The sequence below is a fragment of the Nyctibius grandis genome, chromosome 21, assembly GCF_013368605.1.
Source record: "Nyctibius grandis isolate bNycGra1 chromosome 21, bNycGra1.pri, whole genome shotgun sequence".
In the NCBI taxonomy this organism is placed as follows: domain Eukaryota; kingdom Metazoa; phylum Chordata; class Aves; order Nyctibiiformes; family Nyctibiidae; genus Nyctibius; species Nyctibius grandis.
The window spans coordinates 4,725,595-4,743,569 of NC_090678.1; the positions used below are offsets into that span (position 1 = coordinate 4,725,595).

General features: G+C 42.1%; 1 protein-coding gene across 2 annotated transcripts in view; it reads right to left on the reverse strand.

Moving 5' to 3' along the window:
• The window catches only part of COP1 (COP1 E3 ubiquitin ligase), a 133,634-nt gene that overhangs the window by 83,729 nt on the left and 31,930 nt on the right, over window positions 1-17,975 (reverse strand). For both annotated transcript variants that reach the window (XM_068416859.1, XM_068416860.1), the window contains exons 9-11: window positions 17,714-17,771; window positions 14,153-14,267; window positions 10,533-10,668 (exon numbers count right to left, since the gene is read on the reverse strand). In XM_068416859.1, the coding sequence (XP_068272960.1) occupies window positions 10,533-10,668; window positions 14,153-14,267; window positions 17,714-17,771 (309 nt within the window). The remainder of the gene's footprint in view (window positions 1-10,532; window positions 10,669-14,152; window positions 14,268-17,713; window positions 17,772-17,975) is intronic.

Genomic DNA, 17,975 nt, shown 5'->3' on the forward strand with positions numbered 1-17,975 from the left:
CTCAGTTTTGGGGGACTTAATTGATGAGAGGAAAGAGAGATGACAACAGCAGCTTTTGCTCTTCACTTACATTTCCTTAAAGTCTTTCTCGCTCTGTGCTTCCACTCCCTGGCCCCCGAGGGATTGGTAGGAGTGACAGAATATCCCAAGTCCCACGTCTTATAGCTTGGTTGCCTATTTCCAACACCCATTTTAAGGCATTGAAGTCAAAGATTAGAAATTTAGGTTACAGTCCAACACCATGACCACCACAGCAGACTGTTCAGCACCTGGGACCAATACAGAAATTGGTATTGACATCACATACCTCAGAGACTGTTTTTACAGCAGACTGATATCTTAAGGCAAAGTAATTAGTGTCACTAAGCATGCACCAGCATACTAATTTGTACTTTTTAAAAACAAAGCTATATTCAGGCATAGGAAGCTGCTATTATAGCGCTCAGATTTTGTGCTCCAGCAGCTCCAAGTCTAAATTTTGTCACATATAAAAACAAAGGCTACTGAGACAAAGCGTATGAAGGTTCAGTATCAAAAGACTGTTTTGCTAAAGCTGTGAGTGGCTGAAATAAAAAAAAAAAACAAAACAAAAAACCCCACGTTGGGTGTTTTTTTTAATAAAGCAACAGTTGCATTAGTTCCTCCTTACTCCAGAGCACCACCTAAATAAGGTCACTGCTGCCTTAGCCTGTGCCACAGGGACAGACCACCACTGGCTGAGTATATTCCCTGATTCAAACCTCTGTGCTGAGAAACATTTTACAAAATATAAACTGAGCAAGCGTACCACAACCCCAGAGAGGTTATTGCAGTCTAATCAGGAAGGACTATTTAAAGAAAAACCCCCTCGATTCTCTAGACTGCTATATGGATAGATAAATGAAACGTATAAATGAGGCTCCCCTTAAATGCATTCTATCAGAGAGCAAACACCTTCACCCCTCAGAATCACATTAATTTGGGTTAGATGCAACCCCCAGATTACCAAAAAATTGCCAGATTTGTCCTCTAATCAAGGTAAAGTCATCTTGGCTACTATAATTATGGCCTCTCAACAGATCAGATTCAAGTCTAATGGAGGTCTAACAAAAACCATGGCACAGAGGATCCCAAGCTATTTCAGTCTGATCCCATTCCTTGGAGTTGGTTTGGGGCATTTCAGCTCCAGGTTCAGCAGTACCAGCTGCTGTTGAATGTGCTCTGGGTACCCTCCACTGCCACCTCCAGGCTTCAAGCATCTGATGGGAATATGGTTCCCCTAAGCAAACCTCTGTTTGAAGACACTAGGAAGTCAGCTCTGGGTGTTGATTATATATTTTTTCCCCCACAGCTGGGAAACAGGCAGGGAAGGGAGTTATAACAATCCATCGAAGCCTGAACTGCACAGAGAAGGATGGTCCTCAGCTCTGGGCTCTCTTGGGAAGACATCACTGCACCACTCATGCTGCAGGCACATTTTCAGCATCTTTCTTGCAGCCACAGTGGCCTGGAGTTTTATTTTGACTCCGTTTGAAGAAAGGCCATAAAAAGGTACCAAGTTGACAAAGCAATGTCATTACACCTAGTTCCAGGTCCACTTCATGCTTACAAAAATCCTTTTAAGGGTAATGAAATGCCATCAGTTCTAACAGAGACCACTTAGCGATACTCCCGTTCCATAAAGAGCTTGTTTAAAGGAGAATATTAAATCTGAATCAAGGAGGGTTTGGGGAGCTTAGTTCCATCTCACAGCTCTGAAATCAAAACCAGAGCTATTTTTCATGCTTTGTCATCACTAGAGAAAACAGTCTTTTTTGTTTTTTTAAACCCAGTGAGAGAATATACCTTGCTATGAGAGATTAATTGTGCTTCCTGCAACAGCTCAACTTTCAGAGCCAGGATTCCCTCTACTTTGCGGGGGAAGCAAGGGGAAGTGACCCTGAACCTCATCTCCTCTAAATACAACCCAAAACCTCCTAGGAACCCACAGCAGACTTTCAGCCTTGTCTAGAAGACTCTCTAGCTAGAGACATCCTCTTCTACTGCACAAGTTTGTTTTTTTTTTTTGCATACATGTATTCAGGGGAACTTGGCTTAATTAGCACTAATGATGAGAAAACCTATAGGGAACTACTGAATTTTGCAAGCAACCGAACATAAAGCATACTGATAAAAAAAAAAACACTTTACTGCTAGGCAATGCTCTTCTGCATGCTGAAGAGAAGACGATGACAATCCCAGGGCTTATGTGCCAGATACACAGATGTACAATGAACACAGATGTACAATGAGCCAAAGCCACTGCAAACAACTACCATGAAAATTAATCAGGAGGAGATTCAGTTTTTCCACAAATACAGTTTTAAATAACCTAGAGTAGGGAAACGTTAACTAAAAATGTCAACAGTTAAATGCAGAATGTTTCTAATGACACTATGTAAAATTCAAGCCAAGTTATCAGTCTGCCTGCTGCAATATTTCAGGTAACCTACCTACATTCGAAAACCAGAATCTACCATTTCTCCCAGCTCAGCTGATACAGAGCAGGTTACCAACAGCTCTGACAGTAGCAGGAGCTCAGCCTCAACATTACAAAACACTAAGGTGGCAGAGGTTTTAAGTCTCCAAGTATACTCAGCTGCCTTCTTTCTGCATTCAAGCTTGGGAATCATTTTCAAAAAGAAAGGCGGCAGCCTCTGCCCAAGCGTATCAGGAGCAGGTTTGAGGGAGGAAACCCTGCTCCACAATGAGTTGCAAGGTTGTCTGCACAGCAGCACTGTCTTAACAGGATTATGCCATTAAGTAGGAAGTGAATCAGTTGCAATAGATACTGACGTGCCTTCTAAATACAAGGCCATTCAAAAGCTTGCAAGCTTGTTTTCATGCCAGCACATTTATTACTACACCAACAAGGATTTTGTTTCTTCAAAATTAAGCACGGCAGCTGCAGACACAGAATCACAGAATCAATCAGGTTGGAAGAGACCTCTGGGATCATCGAGTCCAACCATTGACAGAGCCAGAGAGGCTGAGGAACAAATGAGGAAAGAGCTCAGCACAGGGAACCTCCATCAATACTGGGACTGGAAACAACACAGTCCGTCCATGGGCTCCAATTCAGGATTCCATGATTCCTCCATGATTTAGCTGCAGCAGCTGAAGACAGCTCGGCTGTATGATTAACCCAAGCCTCTGAATTCGCCTGACACTGCCATCAGCTCCTCTGCCAGACACCCCGCAGCAGAGCATCAGGAGGGACAGCCGGAGACAGTAACCTCTTCAGGCACCTCCGCTCAATCCAACAGGCACCAGCCTTCTCTCACGTCCATATGCTGCAGACAAGCCGTCTCGAGGAGCCAAAGAATAGGCTGGGACAATTAACTCCGATGGTCCTGCTGCCTGGTGATGATGGAACGAGGTGAAAATGCCATTTGAAGAATTTTTCATCCACCTGCCAAATCTGTTTCAGGAGATTGTTGTGATGGCGTTTTGAATCTTTTTTGGTCAGTATTTTGTATGCTATCCTTAAGAAAAAATAAGGGGACTTATGAATACCTTTAATGTCACAGTCTCAGAGAGAAACTTAATCTGACTTCCACCTTCATTTGCACAAATGTATACACACACTTGTATACAACCCTGTAAGAACGTGTCGCTTCGTAACTTATTCTAGAAAACATCTATGCAGCATATAAATCCCAAACATCTGTCTTAGAGTCTATATTTATTAATACAGACAATATTAATGATCATTAACTTAAGCTTCTTCTCCAGGCTGAGCTGCTTGGAAGGTTTTGTTCTCAGAACTGTTTAAGCCCACACCATACATCTTTGTGTGCCTTAACGCATCACCTCAATATATTTTTTTTTTTCAACTACCTACCATTTAACAGACTAACTCCTCTAGTTAGCAAGGAAGGAACAAACAAAATCCAAAGGCATGTTAATGCTTTTCAGATAATAATCTCCTAGCAAATTCAGGCATTTCCAACAAATACGACTAGAGAATTAAAAGAACGCTGTAATAAGCTACAGAAATTCGTGTTCTATTTATAACAGGCTTGTTTCTTCACGCAGACACAAAAATTCACTGTATCAACACTCAGTGTTGAAAGAAAGCTATAAAATTGGTGGGGAATTAAGGGAAATCTGTCTTTGCCTTTTACCAACACTGTCGACACAGAAGTTCTGCGTATAAGATGCTGTGAAACCACAGCTTTCATGGCTTGCAAGTCCAACTCCTGACGCCAAGAAGCAGCACTACTGCCTGGAGACAGCCATTACTACATGAACATCAGGAGGAACAGAAGGGCAGCTCCCTGCAGCCTCACAGAAAAACTTTTTGTCCTAATCAATCAAGAAGGGGTGGATGCAACGAAGCAATGCAACTTCCACATGGTACCATCCCTCTACCCTAAATATTAATCTCTCAGAGGACATTCCTGACACTACAGCATCCCTTTTAAGTTCCTGCACTTTCACAAGGCTTCTCTTCCAAAAAGCCCATTCTTATTCTAATAAATACAACCCTGTTTAAATTAACACCCATTTGTAAGTGGGGGATCTCAAAGTTAGTAGGAAGTGAATTTCACTATGCACTACACCTGGCAAAGCCACATAAGGACACTGCTTCTCCTTAAAACCTAAGGCCAGAGGAAGATGTTCAGTAGAAAGCTGGGGACAGAACCTCAAGTTTCTAAGGAGCTGATCATGTACCTTTATCACAAGAGTAGAGTCCCCAAGGCTTGGAGGTCTCTAGTCCAATATCCTGGTCAGACCAGGTTGCTCAGGGCTTTCTCCAGCCAGTTCTTGAATACCTCTGAGGATGGAACTTGCACCACCTCTCTGGGAAGCCTGCTCCAATGCTGGACTGCCCCACGGTGCAGCCAGTGACCACTACACAATGTTTGCCAAGAAATAGAAACTGCTGATGTAAACTGCACAAAGTTCTTTCAAGACATAAAAAGAGAAAAAACCATGAAGAGTAATCATTGTTTAATACATTTGGTTTAAAAGCCAATTCCCAAATTCATCAAAAGACTGTTCAATACTTTTAACAGACCATCTATAAAAATTCACAAAGTTTAATATCAAACTAAAACAACCTCATCTAATTATCTGCAGATGAAGACAGGTTTGAAGCACAAGGAGAGCTTAATGGGAAAAAGATCTTCCTACTACCATATAGTCTGAAATTACTAGGGGAAAAAAAGTGAGGTCCCGCTGGTAGCCATGCAACTTCCATTCATTAACTTCCCAATTTCAAGTTATTTAAGTTTTGTCCCTAAAACTGAAAGCTTATGTTGATGGAAAAACAGACTTCTCTCTGCAGCATCACCACAAGGTTTACTTTTCAGGCAAGGCTGGAGATAGCAGCAGACATGCTCTTTTCTGGTTTCAGAGCCCCTTTTGGTACTACCAGCTCTCCAAGTCCCCAGGACAGGCTATGTTATAGAGTTGAGAGTGTTTCTGAACTCTGAATGCAGAGATCTGAACTGACATCTGTATAACCCTTCTGCTGGGTACGAGTCACATTCAGCATCTGCTCAAGGGATCCAGACCACAATTATTTACTAGGAAATGTATCGGTTCTGCACTCCAGAGAAAAGGAAGAGAAAGGAAGGGAAAGGCTCTGTACTTTACTCAGCTCTATTTAAACAAAATCCCTTTTCAGCCCCAGACCACCTCTGGTCTATGGGCCAAAACCTCAGATGAAGGTAAGAGAACCACAGGAGAAGCATAAACTTCAAGAAGGTTCAGGTATTATACTTCAAGTTTCCTTGGCCAATCTGCAGTTCAAGTTTCTTTATCCAAGTACTTCTCTATTCCTTCCAGTTGAAGGAACAGTGCAAATAAGACAGATCTATCCACAGTTTTGAGCTGCCACTTGTAAATAAGAGTCCATTTAAAAAAATGATCGATTTAACAGACTATAAGAAAAATTCAGCCCTCCTCATTTCTCATCTTCTCAAGGAGCAGCATCTACTGTACTGTGAAACATAATCCTGTGAAGGATAAACCCACTTACATTCCTTCCATTTATCTTTACCACCAAGATAGAAACATTGCGGATCACACACTTAATAAAATGGCTCATGTAATCCTATCGAGCCCAGGGCATTAAAAAAAAAAACAACAAACAAAAAAGGAAAAAAGGGGCTTGTTATGGTGGACACAGAACTAAAAGGTACCTTGTTATAAGTCCAGATATGAGAATTTATATGGACAAGTAATTGAAGTCCAAAGCAAAAAAGGGAACAAAAAAAAATAGAGTGGTTCAATGAATAGATGGAAAACGTGCTCCTAATGGATGGGTTTTCTTTTAAGCTGACCTTTGAAGAATGGATTTCAGGTCATGTTACCAAAGGGTCAACACAAACAAAAATACGATCTTGAAACCAACTTGATTGCACTGTTTGAATGCTAAGAGAAAACCTCTTCATATCTTGTTCATTACCTAGAGGCAATGAAAGAAGCAATGGGGAAAAAAGAAAAAAAGAAAACCAACCACTGGACGCCAAGGGTAAGATCCAGGTTTTGAACACTGCCTCAAGATTCAACAGATGAGTTGAATAAGGTTTCAGCAGCCAAAAAACAAGTTGTTTCTTTCCCTCTCTGTAAATCACTACACCTTTAGATAAATATAGTTCACGTTGGCTATGCAAAACCCACCAGTTGTCATTTTAAGACCTTTCAGAGAAAAGGTAAGCTAACCCAGAAGAATTTTAAGTCTGAGCAGATGACAAAATCCCACACCATTTGCCCCAAAACCTCAGGCTCTCTGGGACAGACCTACCCACATTTCCACCAGACCCAGGAACCACCCTGCAGGGAGAACCAGCTTTCTGATGCCCAGGTTTCAGACAGATGACTTGCTATAGTTGTTTCTTGGATTCTTTTTTTTTTTTAAATATGAAAGACTGCCACATTATTCTCTGAAGGTCTCTGACAGTGCTAAAGCAATTTTCTACATAAATCACTGTAATGCTAACGCTGCAGTTTACAGACTCATCTTTAAAAGAAAGCCTTTACTATTTACTGCCACAGCAAATGGAGAGAAGAAAAGTTAAGCTCTGACTGCTTTGTCTGGGGGCATAATAAATGGAAAATTTATTCCTTGGCCCAGTTCTAACAAAACTTAATATATTTGTGAGAACAGTGTAAATGCTTTGTACTTAACAGAACTGAGTATATTAAAAAAAACCATTTAGCATACTGAGGTACGTGCACATTGACATTACAAGCATGCTGAAAGTCCCCCCGATGTTAAAGCAAAGCTGAGCAACCTGCACTTGCAAAGCCTTGAACGCATTTTCACTGAGCATCCTTCTCTGTTAATCTGTTTTTCTTGAAGTAAGGGGCGGGGGGGGGGGGGGGGGGGGGAAGGAGTGAAGGTTGTAAATTGTTTGTGAGCCTGTTTCTAAGCAAGGTAAGGAAGCTCGCCCTCGCTGGGCTTATGCGTGCACCTTTCTAAATAAGACCATAAGGCCACGCTGGCAGATGCACGGCTGAGGTACCAGCCCCTGGCTGCCACCGTGCGGATGCTGCACGGCCACAGCAGAGCCGCCAGCCCAGCCAGCTCAGCGCGGGTCCTCAGGCAAGCTCCTGGCCAGGCTGAGGAAACCTGGAACTGCAGAGCAGAGCGTTGGCTTGTCCCCTCATCCCAAAAGGCATCCGGAGCTTTCCTAATATTGCACCGGAATTTTTATAGCAATACAACCTACATAGTGTTGTTTATGGTCTTTTATTAGTCCTCAGGAAGTCCAGACATCCATGAAGATGCTTGTGGCAAGGCACTCAGGAGAGTACTCTTGCTGCTCAGTTTCAGGTTTTTTCAGCCTGTTTATATACAGTCTTTAATTACACTTTTCATCCTGTTACTGTAAACCCAGTTTTATTTCCCTTCTAAATAAACATCAAGGTTTTGCAGATAAGAAACATATTTCCATCTTCTTCCTTTGCAAACATAAAGCTAATACATCTTAAACCCTTCTTTATTGAGCTCCAGACGATCTGCTGGCTTAAGTGTATGAACTTCATGTAGGGTTAAAGTAATGCAAACCAAACACTCTTGTATCCTGTCCCTTTGTAACAGCAGGGTTTTTTTTTTCTAAAAAAAAACCCCTAAATTAAGTAGAAACAAGTTCTACTTCCAGTCAATTCTACTTTTCTCAAGTATACTTAAAATATCCCTTTAAAATACTTCATAAAAAATTTATCAGGATTCCTTACTTATAAAATACTTCATAAAAAATTTATTAGGATTCCTTATTTACTTTATATTTGCTTTGTATTTAAATGCATTTGTCTCAACAGCAACAGCTAAGCAGCAAGACTTTGTGTCATTGTTTTATCGGTGTTTCCTGCAGCACACCCAGGAGCACCTTCAGAAGTCAGTGCAGTCAGCGAGATAATAAAACTTTTCACAGCATTTCACTCCGTTAAAAAGCATTTGAAAGTACCCCAATAATTCATTTGGCCCATCTGTGGGTACCTAAATGCTGCTCTATCACCTCAAGCTGCCATCACCAAGACACACACCTCATTTAGCTTCACAGACTCTCTCTGAACTGGAGTCTATTAATGGTGAACACAGAAGCATGCTGTCCAACACATACTACAGGTAAACTCTTGATGAACAAATTCAGACTTTAAAGGGGCTGTTCAGCCAGCCAGAAGCCAACAGGAGTTACAGCATCAGCACATCCAGCAGCCCTGCTTTACCAAAGCACTTAAGGACACGCTCAGATGTGAACAGTCTTACTCAGCCCACATACTAAAACCCCTAAAAATTTCTTAAATGCTTTGATAAATAAAAAGCAGGAGCAGGGGAGAATATCGAGTTGGAAACCAAGTTATTTTTCAGTTCAATGCATTTAACTACCAGCTCTAGCACTGGCTTGGAGGGAGGCCCCACAGGATCTTCATTTTAACAACAGTAACACAAAGACTTCTCAAACATATATTTCACCCAAGAATTATAACGCCTTCAAAACGGGAGTGAGATTTACTGCCCTTCCAGCATTTTCTAACCAAATACCACAAAAATGCTGCTCTTGCAGAATGTCAAGGAGAAGAAAGGGCAAAGGAGCAAAAGCCCATCCGTGCTGAAGTGGCAGCTGAGGAAGTTTGTCTACGTTGCAGTGAGATTCCCATCCCCATTTCATCGCGGCTAGTGTGAACCCAATCAGTGCAGGTTAAATACACGGCAGATCAGTGATTATTGTGTTCTGACCTCTGGGGCTAAGTCGGACATTATACATTCCTGCTACATATTGCAGTAGTTAAGGAATCAATGCTGCTTTTAAAAAAAGATGTATCCTATGCTACACACGCCTACGCTTCCCATAGAGCAAATTTCTTGGGGACTTTCAAGAAACATTCAAGCTGTTCTGTCACTGGCCAAGTGGCCCCTTTGTAAGGCATTAGATCAAGACTCAGAAAACCCAAGTAATTCATTATGTCATTGTCATGTTTCTTTCAAGACCTCAGGTATGGCCACTGCGGATCTCCTGCTCGCCATGTATAAAATAGAGATGATGCTACTCTCCCTCAAAAGGCTGCTGTGAACAAATACGTTTCACAAATTTAAACGTGCCTGGAAGAAGATAATGAGTCCTGCACATATGTAATGTAGAGAAGATTTCCCAATTAACATGTTGCATCATTTTTTCCACCACCACCAGCTCCAAACAAGCTACCACAGACTAATTAAATCCCCCAGGGTATGCTTCGGCAGCTGCTGAAACCAGTTTAAGGTTAGGGCTGCTGGCAGGTCCCAGCCTCTCCCTATCCTATGTGCTCTCTTAAGCCTGATCCCTAAGGGAGCTGGTTCATGGAGCTAAAGTACAAGACACTAATTCTGTTAAAAGACTGTGCATAGAATTTCACCAGCTTAAGTGTCCAAACAGGTCCATGGGAGGCTCAGATGAGCTTCAGCAGTGGTGCACAGGACATGACCGCCCCACGCTGCAGGGGATACAGAGTTGTTGGCAAGAACGGAGCTGTCGAGTCAGCTTTACCACAACCACCCCCCTCACTAGTGTTCAGTACTGTAAACAGAGCTTCCAACGCCCAGGAGTTCAAGCAATCAGTCAAAACCAGCTCATCTATTATTTAATATTTGCCATTATGACTAGATCCACCAACAATATTTAAAGTCACCACAGATTCTTAACGCTACAAACACCAAGCAAGATGGACGTTTTAAAATGCTAGAACTGCATCACTTACAACACAACTACACTAACGTGAAGAGGACTGAGCCTACAACAGGCTTCGTGTTTTATCACAACAGCTCCCAGTGCTCACTGGCACCTCAAACGTGCTGCATTTGGTCTTGACCGACACCAATGGGAATAAAAGTTACTCCTGTGGTACTCGAGTGCCTTCACAGACCAATGATAATCACACATTTGCAAAACTACTTTTGTAAAGCGACTGCCAAGTGTTATATCTGTACAGACCATAACTTGTTTAATATGGGTTATTAACTCAGCCTCAGCAGCCCGTATCAACACGAGATGCTCGGTCAGAGCTGCAGTGTGTCTCACCTGGATACTATGCTGGAGCCATTGTAGAGGTCACTAGCGTAAGAGAGCGTTGCCAGGGGTCTGACAGAATTGTAGCGCGTGAACTTGGACAGACACTCCTGAAACTCGTCCAGCTGGCTTGTGGTTCTGCTGTCATCTAGGGAGAGGCAGCAGCACGTGGGAAGAAAGAAAGAGAGTAAGATAAACAAACTCAACAGCAAACGACAATCAAGATGTATGTCTTCACATAATACCACCTCTTCTTGGTTTTGGGGAGGATTCTTGGTCAAAACCAGGTTCTCTCTCATGTCTAGCATTCCCTGAAGGCAGTATGATTTCTCAGAGCACAAATTAAATCTCTCCACTGCAATGCTGGGTGAACCGACTGTGCTGAGAATCTGCCTAGAGATCACAAATCCAGCTTTCCTGGTAGATGAGCTCATTTATTTTATTGAAATTCCAAGCCCATGGGCCATATAGATTATTAACAGAAAAACCTTTAAGCGTATCAAAATGCAGTGTGTACAACACTTCTGGTTTCCTGTGGAGGTCAAAGTATATTCCTTTCCCTATACCTCTGTTACAATACGCCTACATTTGGTGCCAATTACATTCAAAATACTTCTAGTAAAAAAAAATATTTGTCTTGTTACTCCAAAAGCAAGCGCTAAGGGAGAGTTGTTTCAGGGCTGGAGAAGGAAGACAAGCATGAAACCAGAAGACTCCCTGTACTGTAAGTTTTTTGAAAATTACGACCTTCAGTAGACGAGGTGAAATTGAGCCAGCTTGAATAACAATGATGAATACTCTGTGGGAAATGGAAGTTTAGTACAAAAGTTAAAACTAAATTGCAGTGTAGATAGCTGAAAGCCATTCCCTGATTCCTCAGAAGTTCCAATTTTTCTCAGTATGAACAGAATTTTATGTAAACCATTTTAAAATTTAGTATTTATGAAGTAAGGAAGAATTCCTCACTCACAGTGGTGCCCCATGGGCAAGCCAGACTTCCTAACACGATCACACATCTGCAGTCAGACATTAGGTAGAGCCTAAAGGCTTTGTAACAACCCCCTGAATGTGCAGCAATTCTCCCTTTCCTCCTCTTAACACTCCCAAATCTTTTTGCACCAGTGCACTGTAAAGGAACTACAGCTATGGTTGCCCTCGCAGCATTAACACACAGCGCCTTGGTTTACAGGCAGTCCAGTTTGGAAGCCCCATTACTGCACACCTTGGGTCCTGTTAAACCACAGCAGCCACTGCAGCAGCAGAGAAACCATACCCAGGACTCGCTCACGCAGCTGAGATCACAAATTCCACCCGCTAGTTAAGTTATCCTTATCTGCTTCCTTATCAGCAGCGTAAGGAAACAAAGCTCCACTTATTAGAAAGCTTTGGAAACACTGGGGTGAAAATAATGAAAAGGTTGGTCTATAAAAGCAAGATACAGATGTGATTTCTAGTGGGAAAACACAGAGAGAATAATCACTTTCTGCACTCTGGTAATCCCTTGCCATCAAAAATTATCTTGCTCTACACTTGTAAGGCATTTTGAAGTGTCCCTTATATGCTATTTAATGTTTGATCGTATAAAGGAACAGCAAAGGCTAGTAATTAGCATGTTTAAGAGTACTAGCATATACATTACCCATGTCAGATGGATCAAAAGGGGCAAAACGAACAAAGCACTGCTCCAAATTAAAATCATCAGCACTTGACCACTACAGGAAACAGCTCGAGAAGCAGCATGTAAACATCAGTCTGTTTTTCAAAGGCTGTTTCCTCCTTCAACACTTTGATAGGAACAAATAGCTGCTACTCTTCCATTCCCCTCTAGAGATCAAGCACACAGTCCTCCTATAATTTATTCTGTATCTGTGCTTGGAAAACTGAATGTTATTTCTCAAGACATCTTCCCCATCAAAGTGCAAAGCCATTTCATAATTGCAGTTATACTATGCCTCCGCTCCCTACTAAAATGGACATGGGCACCTCTTGCAAAAAGCTTTAATTCCACATTAAATCCTATTTAAAATGTGTCAAAAAGCAGGAATGACTTAAGAAAATTTAATCGAGTATCACAGGTTATCCTTCATTTAGGAAACAACCCGCACTTGCAAATCCTCCGCTCTCGGTGCAGCTGACACATGAATACAAAAACTAGTTTCACCACATTCATATTTATAGTTCCAATTATAAAGAAAGATGTCTTCTAGCAGGGAATGCTGGGAAGAGCCCCGTTAGTTATCCTTGGTTAATAAGTATTATTTTAACATAAACATACTTATGCATCACCAAGTCAGCACCGCATGAAAACATCCCGGTGTGATCTGTGAAGTACTGTAGCCTGCAAAGCAGTTGCTAGCACTTCACAGGAACCTGGCTGGTCACACACAACCAGCTTCTCCCATCTTCCAGCTCCTGAAGCACCCTCTCAATGTGCTGCATTCCTTGTCAAAATTATGTTGCTGTGCATGATGAGAGCCGAGTCAGTCACTGCTCTGAAGTAGGTAGAAGATGTAGATGTATCTAAGTGAGCTCCCCTAAAACACGTTGCAGCCTTTAAACTTAAAGCAAATTTTTTTTAAATTAAAAAAATAATAATAAAGCATTATTTTTATTTATTTTGAAGTGGATAAAAAACTAAATTCATGGAGGAAAAAAAAGCAGAGATTTCTACCCCAGCTCTCTTGGCCTGAGAGGTCAGTCCTTGCCTTCCAAGGCTACAAGTAAAGATATTCTGTATTCTGCCGCAGCAACCTCTACCTGGTTCCCTGTTGTCCCCAGGACATTTCTCCCACCCCCTGAGGGCTGGCTGCTCCCTGCTCCTCGCTGCAGTCTGTCACTCTTTGTATGAGGCTGCAGCTCGCAGCTGGGTGCTGCAAATCTCTTGCCTGAAACTTTTCTCCTCACCCTCAAGACATTCATTTGACCCATTCATTTCTTAAAAGAATCTTGTCACGTAATTAAGAACCATCCATCCACTAGGTAAACACTTGCTCTAGCTGTTGTTATGCTGTTACTCAATTATGAATGAGGCAATCTAGGCAATTGCGAAAACAGCTTCTAATTCTACAAAACAAGCCTGAAATCTAAGGTGTGCCCCATGGGACAAGTACACTGCTGCACGCTCAGCTTCTATACTCCAAGCCATTTGTTAACCAGGACTCAACCTAGACAACACAAAGGATAACCTCCAAGTGTCCTATTGCATGCTAAATATGGGAGAATTTATCAGTTTATGCTTTTACCTTTGTAGTATTTCAATAGCAGTGTTTTAAACTGCTGTGTTTATACCACACCTAGGAGAAAGACAACCCAACCACTGCTTTCAAACACCTGCATTTTCCAAACAAGCATCAGTGAAACTGTTCATTGGAGGGTATGTCCTTCACAGTACAGGATTACAAAGCAATATATGTGCCCCTCTGAAGTGACATAATTAAATTTACTAATTTTAGCAACTTCAAAGATTGGTCAAGAAAAGCAAAACAGGATGATCTGAGTAACACAAATACATACGACAACACTCCCATGCAAGAAGTGAAAGCTGCTCTCTCACCAGCGAGCCTTTTCCAAGGGCTAGGCACTGCAAGAGGTAACTGATGTCAGCAGCTGAACAGCACACAAGAGGAACTCACCCGAGACACGCGTCATCCTGGTGGAAAAATAGCACTGCTCGAGGTCCTCAAAGTGAGCTGTGAGCCGCTTGCGTCGTGAGGCTAGCGTGCTGTTATACCACGGCTGCTTTTTGGTCTGAGTGGAGAAGAGAGAACACTTCAGAAAGGCAAAGCCAGGCCCGAGTTTCATTTCAGCAGATTTTACCCAATTATAAACAATTTATACATGAGGGGTTAGAAGTAAAATGACAATAAATGAAGATCTTGCCACTGTCAACAGCTATTCTTAGGGTCCCATGTTGCACCCTTTAACTTGACAACCAAGAAAAGCTGCTTTTAGGTGATTCTTTTTTCCTGAATCTTTGCAAATTTACCAATTCCAGCCTCACACACAGGACAGACAGCAGCAACCCATGGGGAGTCACGTCTTGCATCTGTACAGATAGACAGCAGAGGCCAAGAATACTGAGCTTCCAGCTTCACAAATCAAACAGTCTGTACAACAAATACATCGCAGACCCCTGGCAGACAGCTCATTAAAAAAGGAAGGGGGTGTTTATTTTAAAGAGTTACTGAATCATTTCTTTTGAAGCAGCTCAGTAACTCTCCACAAAGCTAAGCAAATAAGGGTAGAAGCAGAAGACACCATCAAGCTCAAAGGTTAATTGAGAAGAAGTCCACAAAACTCATCATTAAAGCCATTTCCTGACATACCCGAGCAGTAATAGTGAGAGGTAGAAGCAAAGGATTGAAACCACCTAAGCAAGCTCTCCTCCTGAAGCAACAGAAAATATAGTACTTCTCATTTTAATCACAAATAAGGAAAAGGAACCAATTCCTCTACTACACAAGAAGCATGAAGAGCGCCTTGCTTTATTTATATTTAAAAAGTATCACATACTCAAAGGTAACGGGGCAACTTTAGAAGATTTGAGAACCACCAGGCTCCCTAAGAACAACATCCGTGGCCACGTACAAGGTCCATAATGCCACTCAATGGCACTAAAAAAGAAAAACCTCCACATACAACTTCCCCTCAACCCATGCAGGAGAACGGGCTGCCCTCATTACAGCTGTCAAGCAAGCCAATAAGAACAAACTGAATTTAGAGGCCACTCAAGTTCTCTTTATACCTGTATGAACAGTAATCTAATGTATTAGGGGAAAAGAAAGCCCCAAGCAATGAAACCTCCAGATGCTGCTTCCCACGCGAAGCTCCCAGCTATACATTGACACCGTGACTCACACTTGCATGTTGACAGCGCCTATGGTCTAAGCAGCTTGTTTCATCTCAAAAGCTACTCCAATCTCAAAACAGAACTAGAACACTGGGAAGTATTCCCACCTCAGCAACTTTTAACTACAATTTTCTAAAACGTCACAGCTTAAAGAAACACTTAACACTTTTGTAGCTTCTTCCCATTAATTTTGCGCGCCAGCCTGCAAGGGCTCCAGCCACTCTCAGCACATCAGGAGTGATTAGGGCTCAAGACGACTTCAAGTATGGAAGAGCAATCACTTCAGTCTCAACTTAAGACGAGTCGCCTGCGACATGATGAGCGATATAACCCAAGTCTGAGCCTGATCTGTCAGATAAGCCCAGTCCACACAGAGGTGGAATCAATCATGGTATTTGCCTGCTGTGCAATAAACCTGCTGGGTTTCCAGAGGAAGATCCCCCTCGGTGCAGATCTCAGGCTGGCAAATGGAGACCCAGCTGCGCTGGGAATCAATCTGCATTAACTCATCTTCATCAGATCCTCCCCAGCTCAGCTTTTTAAACTGCTCATGTTTTACCTAAATATTTATTGAGTTTCTGTGAAGTCTGCTCCCTGGTTAAGCAATGCTGGGAAATAGGAGTAAAAAAAAGAAAGGGAGAGAATACATATCCAAGCAATTTTTATTCAAACTGCTAAAACTACTATGGTTGTCCTAGCTGAGGACATCAGTTTGGACTGCTCTGTTATCAAGAGTGATTTTACTGTCTGAACTCCATTAGGTGGGTCTGAAGAGTCCTCGTAACAACTGTGGAAAAGCTTCACAGCTACACACAAGCTCCTGATTTCTAGCAGAAAAGTACTGCCACTAAATACTACCTGCAGAATTCCCCAGGGCTTATGTGACTCGTCCACTATTTACTTCTGAAGCTCAGCTTCTGGAAGAAAACTGTCCTGGAGCTTTGCAGTATATAAATTCTTCCTTAAGAACATGCTCGTGAGCAATGCACAAAGTAATTACACCGAGAAAGCAAGCTATGCTGTCCATCCTAGCATAGCTTCTTACTGCCAGCAGTGCCCAATCTATGATTTTTGCCATTCCTGACAATCAGAAAAAAGCACAATTTAATTTATATTCTTCAAACTATTTTTACGGTAAAGTCTTGCTGAAATTAGCCTACCTTTGATTGAAGTGTTTAACTTCAAGAGTTCTCTTTCAACTCCCCATCCAAACATATATTAAAGTTTAATTTGAAAATTTGCACTAGAAAGTACAGATCTTGCACTCTTGATGATTTGATGACAAAAAAGATTATTCTCGCACAAATAAGGCTGTCATACAGAGTGACTAGAAAGACTAGGTTGTTTGTTTTGTGTGCTTACCAGCAGTACAGCTATGCTATTAATTTTGTCTTTGAAATGAAGTACTGAGACAAGTAGTGTCAGAGGAGAACAAACACACTGTACTGTATCAGAATCCTGAACGGAACATCTCCAGCCACATCTCCCTTGCCCTCTGAAGTGAGGTAGAGCTGCAATTCTTTGTTCAAGCCCAAAATTCAGGTCTTTTTTCTTTATATTAGTGACTCCATCAAGTAAGATCCAACAGCACTTCTACATTATGTACCAGTTTGATGTGGTTTGTGTGCCATGGATGGTTCACCACCACCAGAGAGCACCAAAGACACGAGCCGGCATGTAACCAACAGCCCATCTGTCTAAATCAAACCTGGGTTTGAAGCTGTGAGCTGGGTATCGGTGACATCTTCCCAGCCCAGCTGAATCACTCTGGGCTGCAAGACTACAGCAGTGCTGTTGGGCATCTGGGAGGCCCTGCGGATCAGTTTGGAGGCTGCCTGCCAAACGGCTTCACTGTATACACAACTTTTTACTCTCTATGTGAATTTATAATACAGTTTGTAAGGCCCTAACAAGGACAAACTACAGAACAGCTGTATGTTTGTAGAACAAATGTTTCTGGTTTTGAAAGTCAAGCTCGATCCTAAGTCAATGCAAAGGGTCAGGGATTTACTGCCCTTCCCAAATGTTGCCCACTTGGGAGAAGAGACGAAGAACAAAAAATATCCCCTCTTCCGTGGAAGAGTCAGCTTTGGGAATAAAGTCAGACATCTAAATATATTACACCAGATTTCTTTGATGGTTCAGTGTGGGCACTCACAATCATGCACAGTCATTCCTACAGCTGTAGTCTTGGCTCCACTTTGCCCATATAACCAGTTAAAAGCATTTGCAAGACTCGAGTTGACCAGTACCCTGGAGATGGAAGGAGTTGTGCCTAATCTCTGCTCAACCTCCACATTCACTCTCCCGTTCCTCCTGTGCACAGACACATGTATTACCTTACCTGAGAACTGCCACTGAAGCCTGGGGGCTGGCTGTACTCCGTGGAGTCAATAATACTACTGCAAAACCAAAAGAAATGTCTGCTTAAATCACTGTACAACCATCCTTTATCATTTTTAACCTGTTTGCTATTGCCCCCCTTACATGCTGCAGCATATTTGCCTTTGAAATCCATTTTACAGACAGGGAACAGAAGGTTATTTTCATTTGGGAGGGGGTTTTTTGTAGGGGTTTTTTTTTTTAATACAAGGATCTCCTAGAGC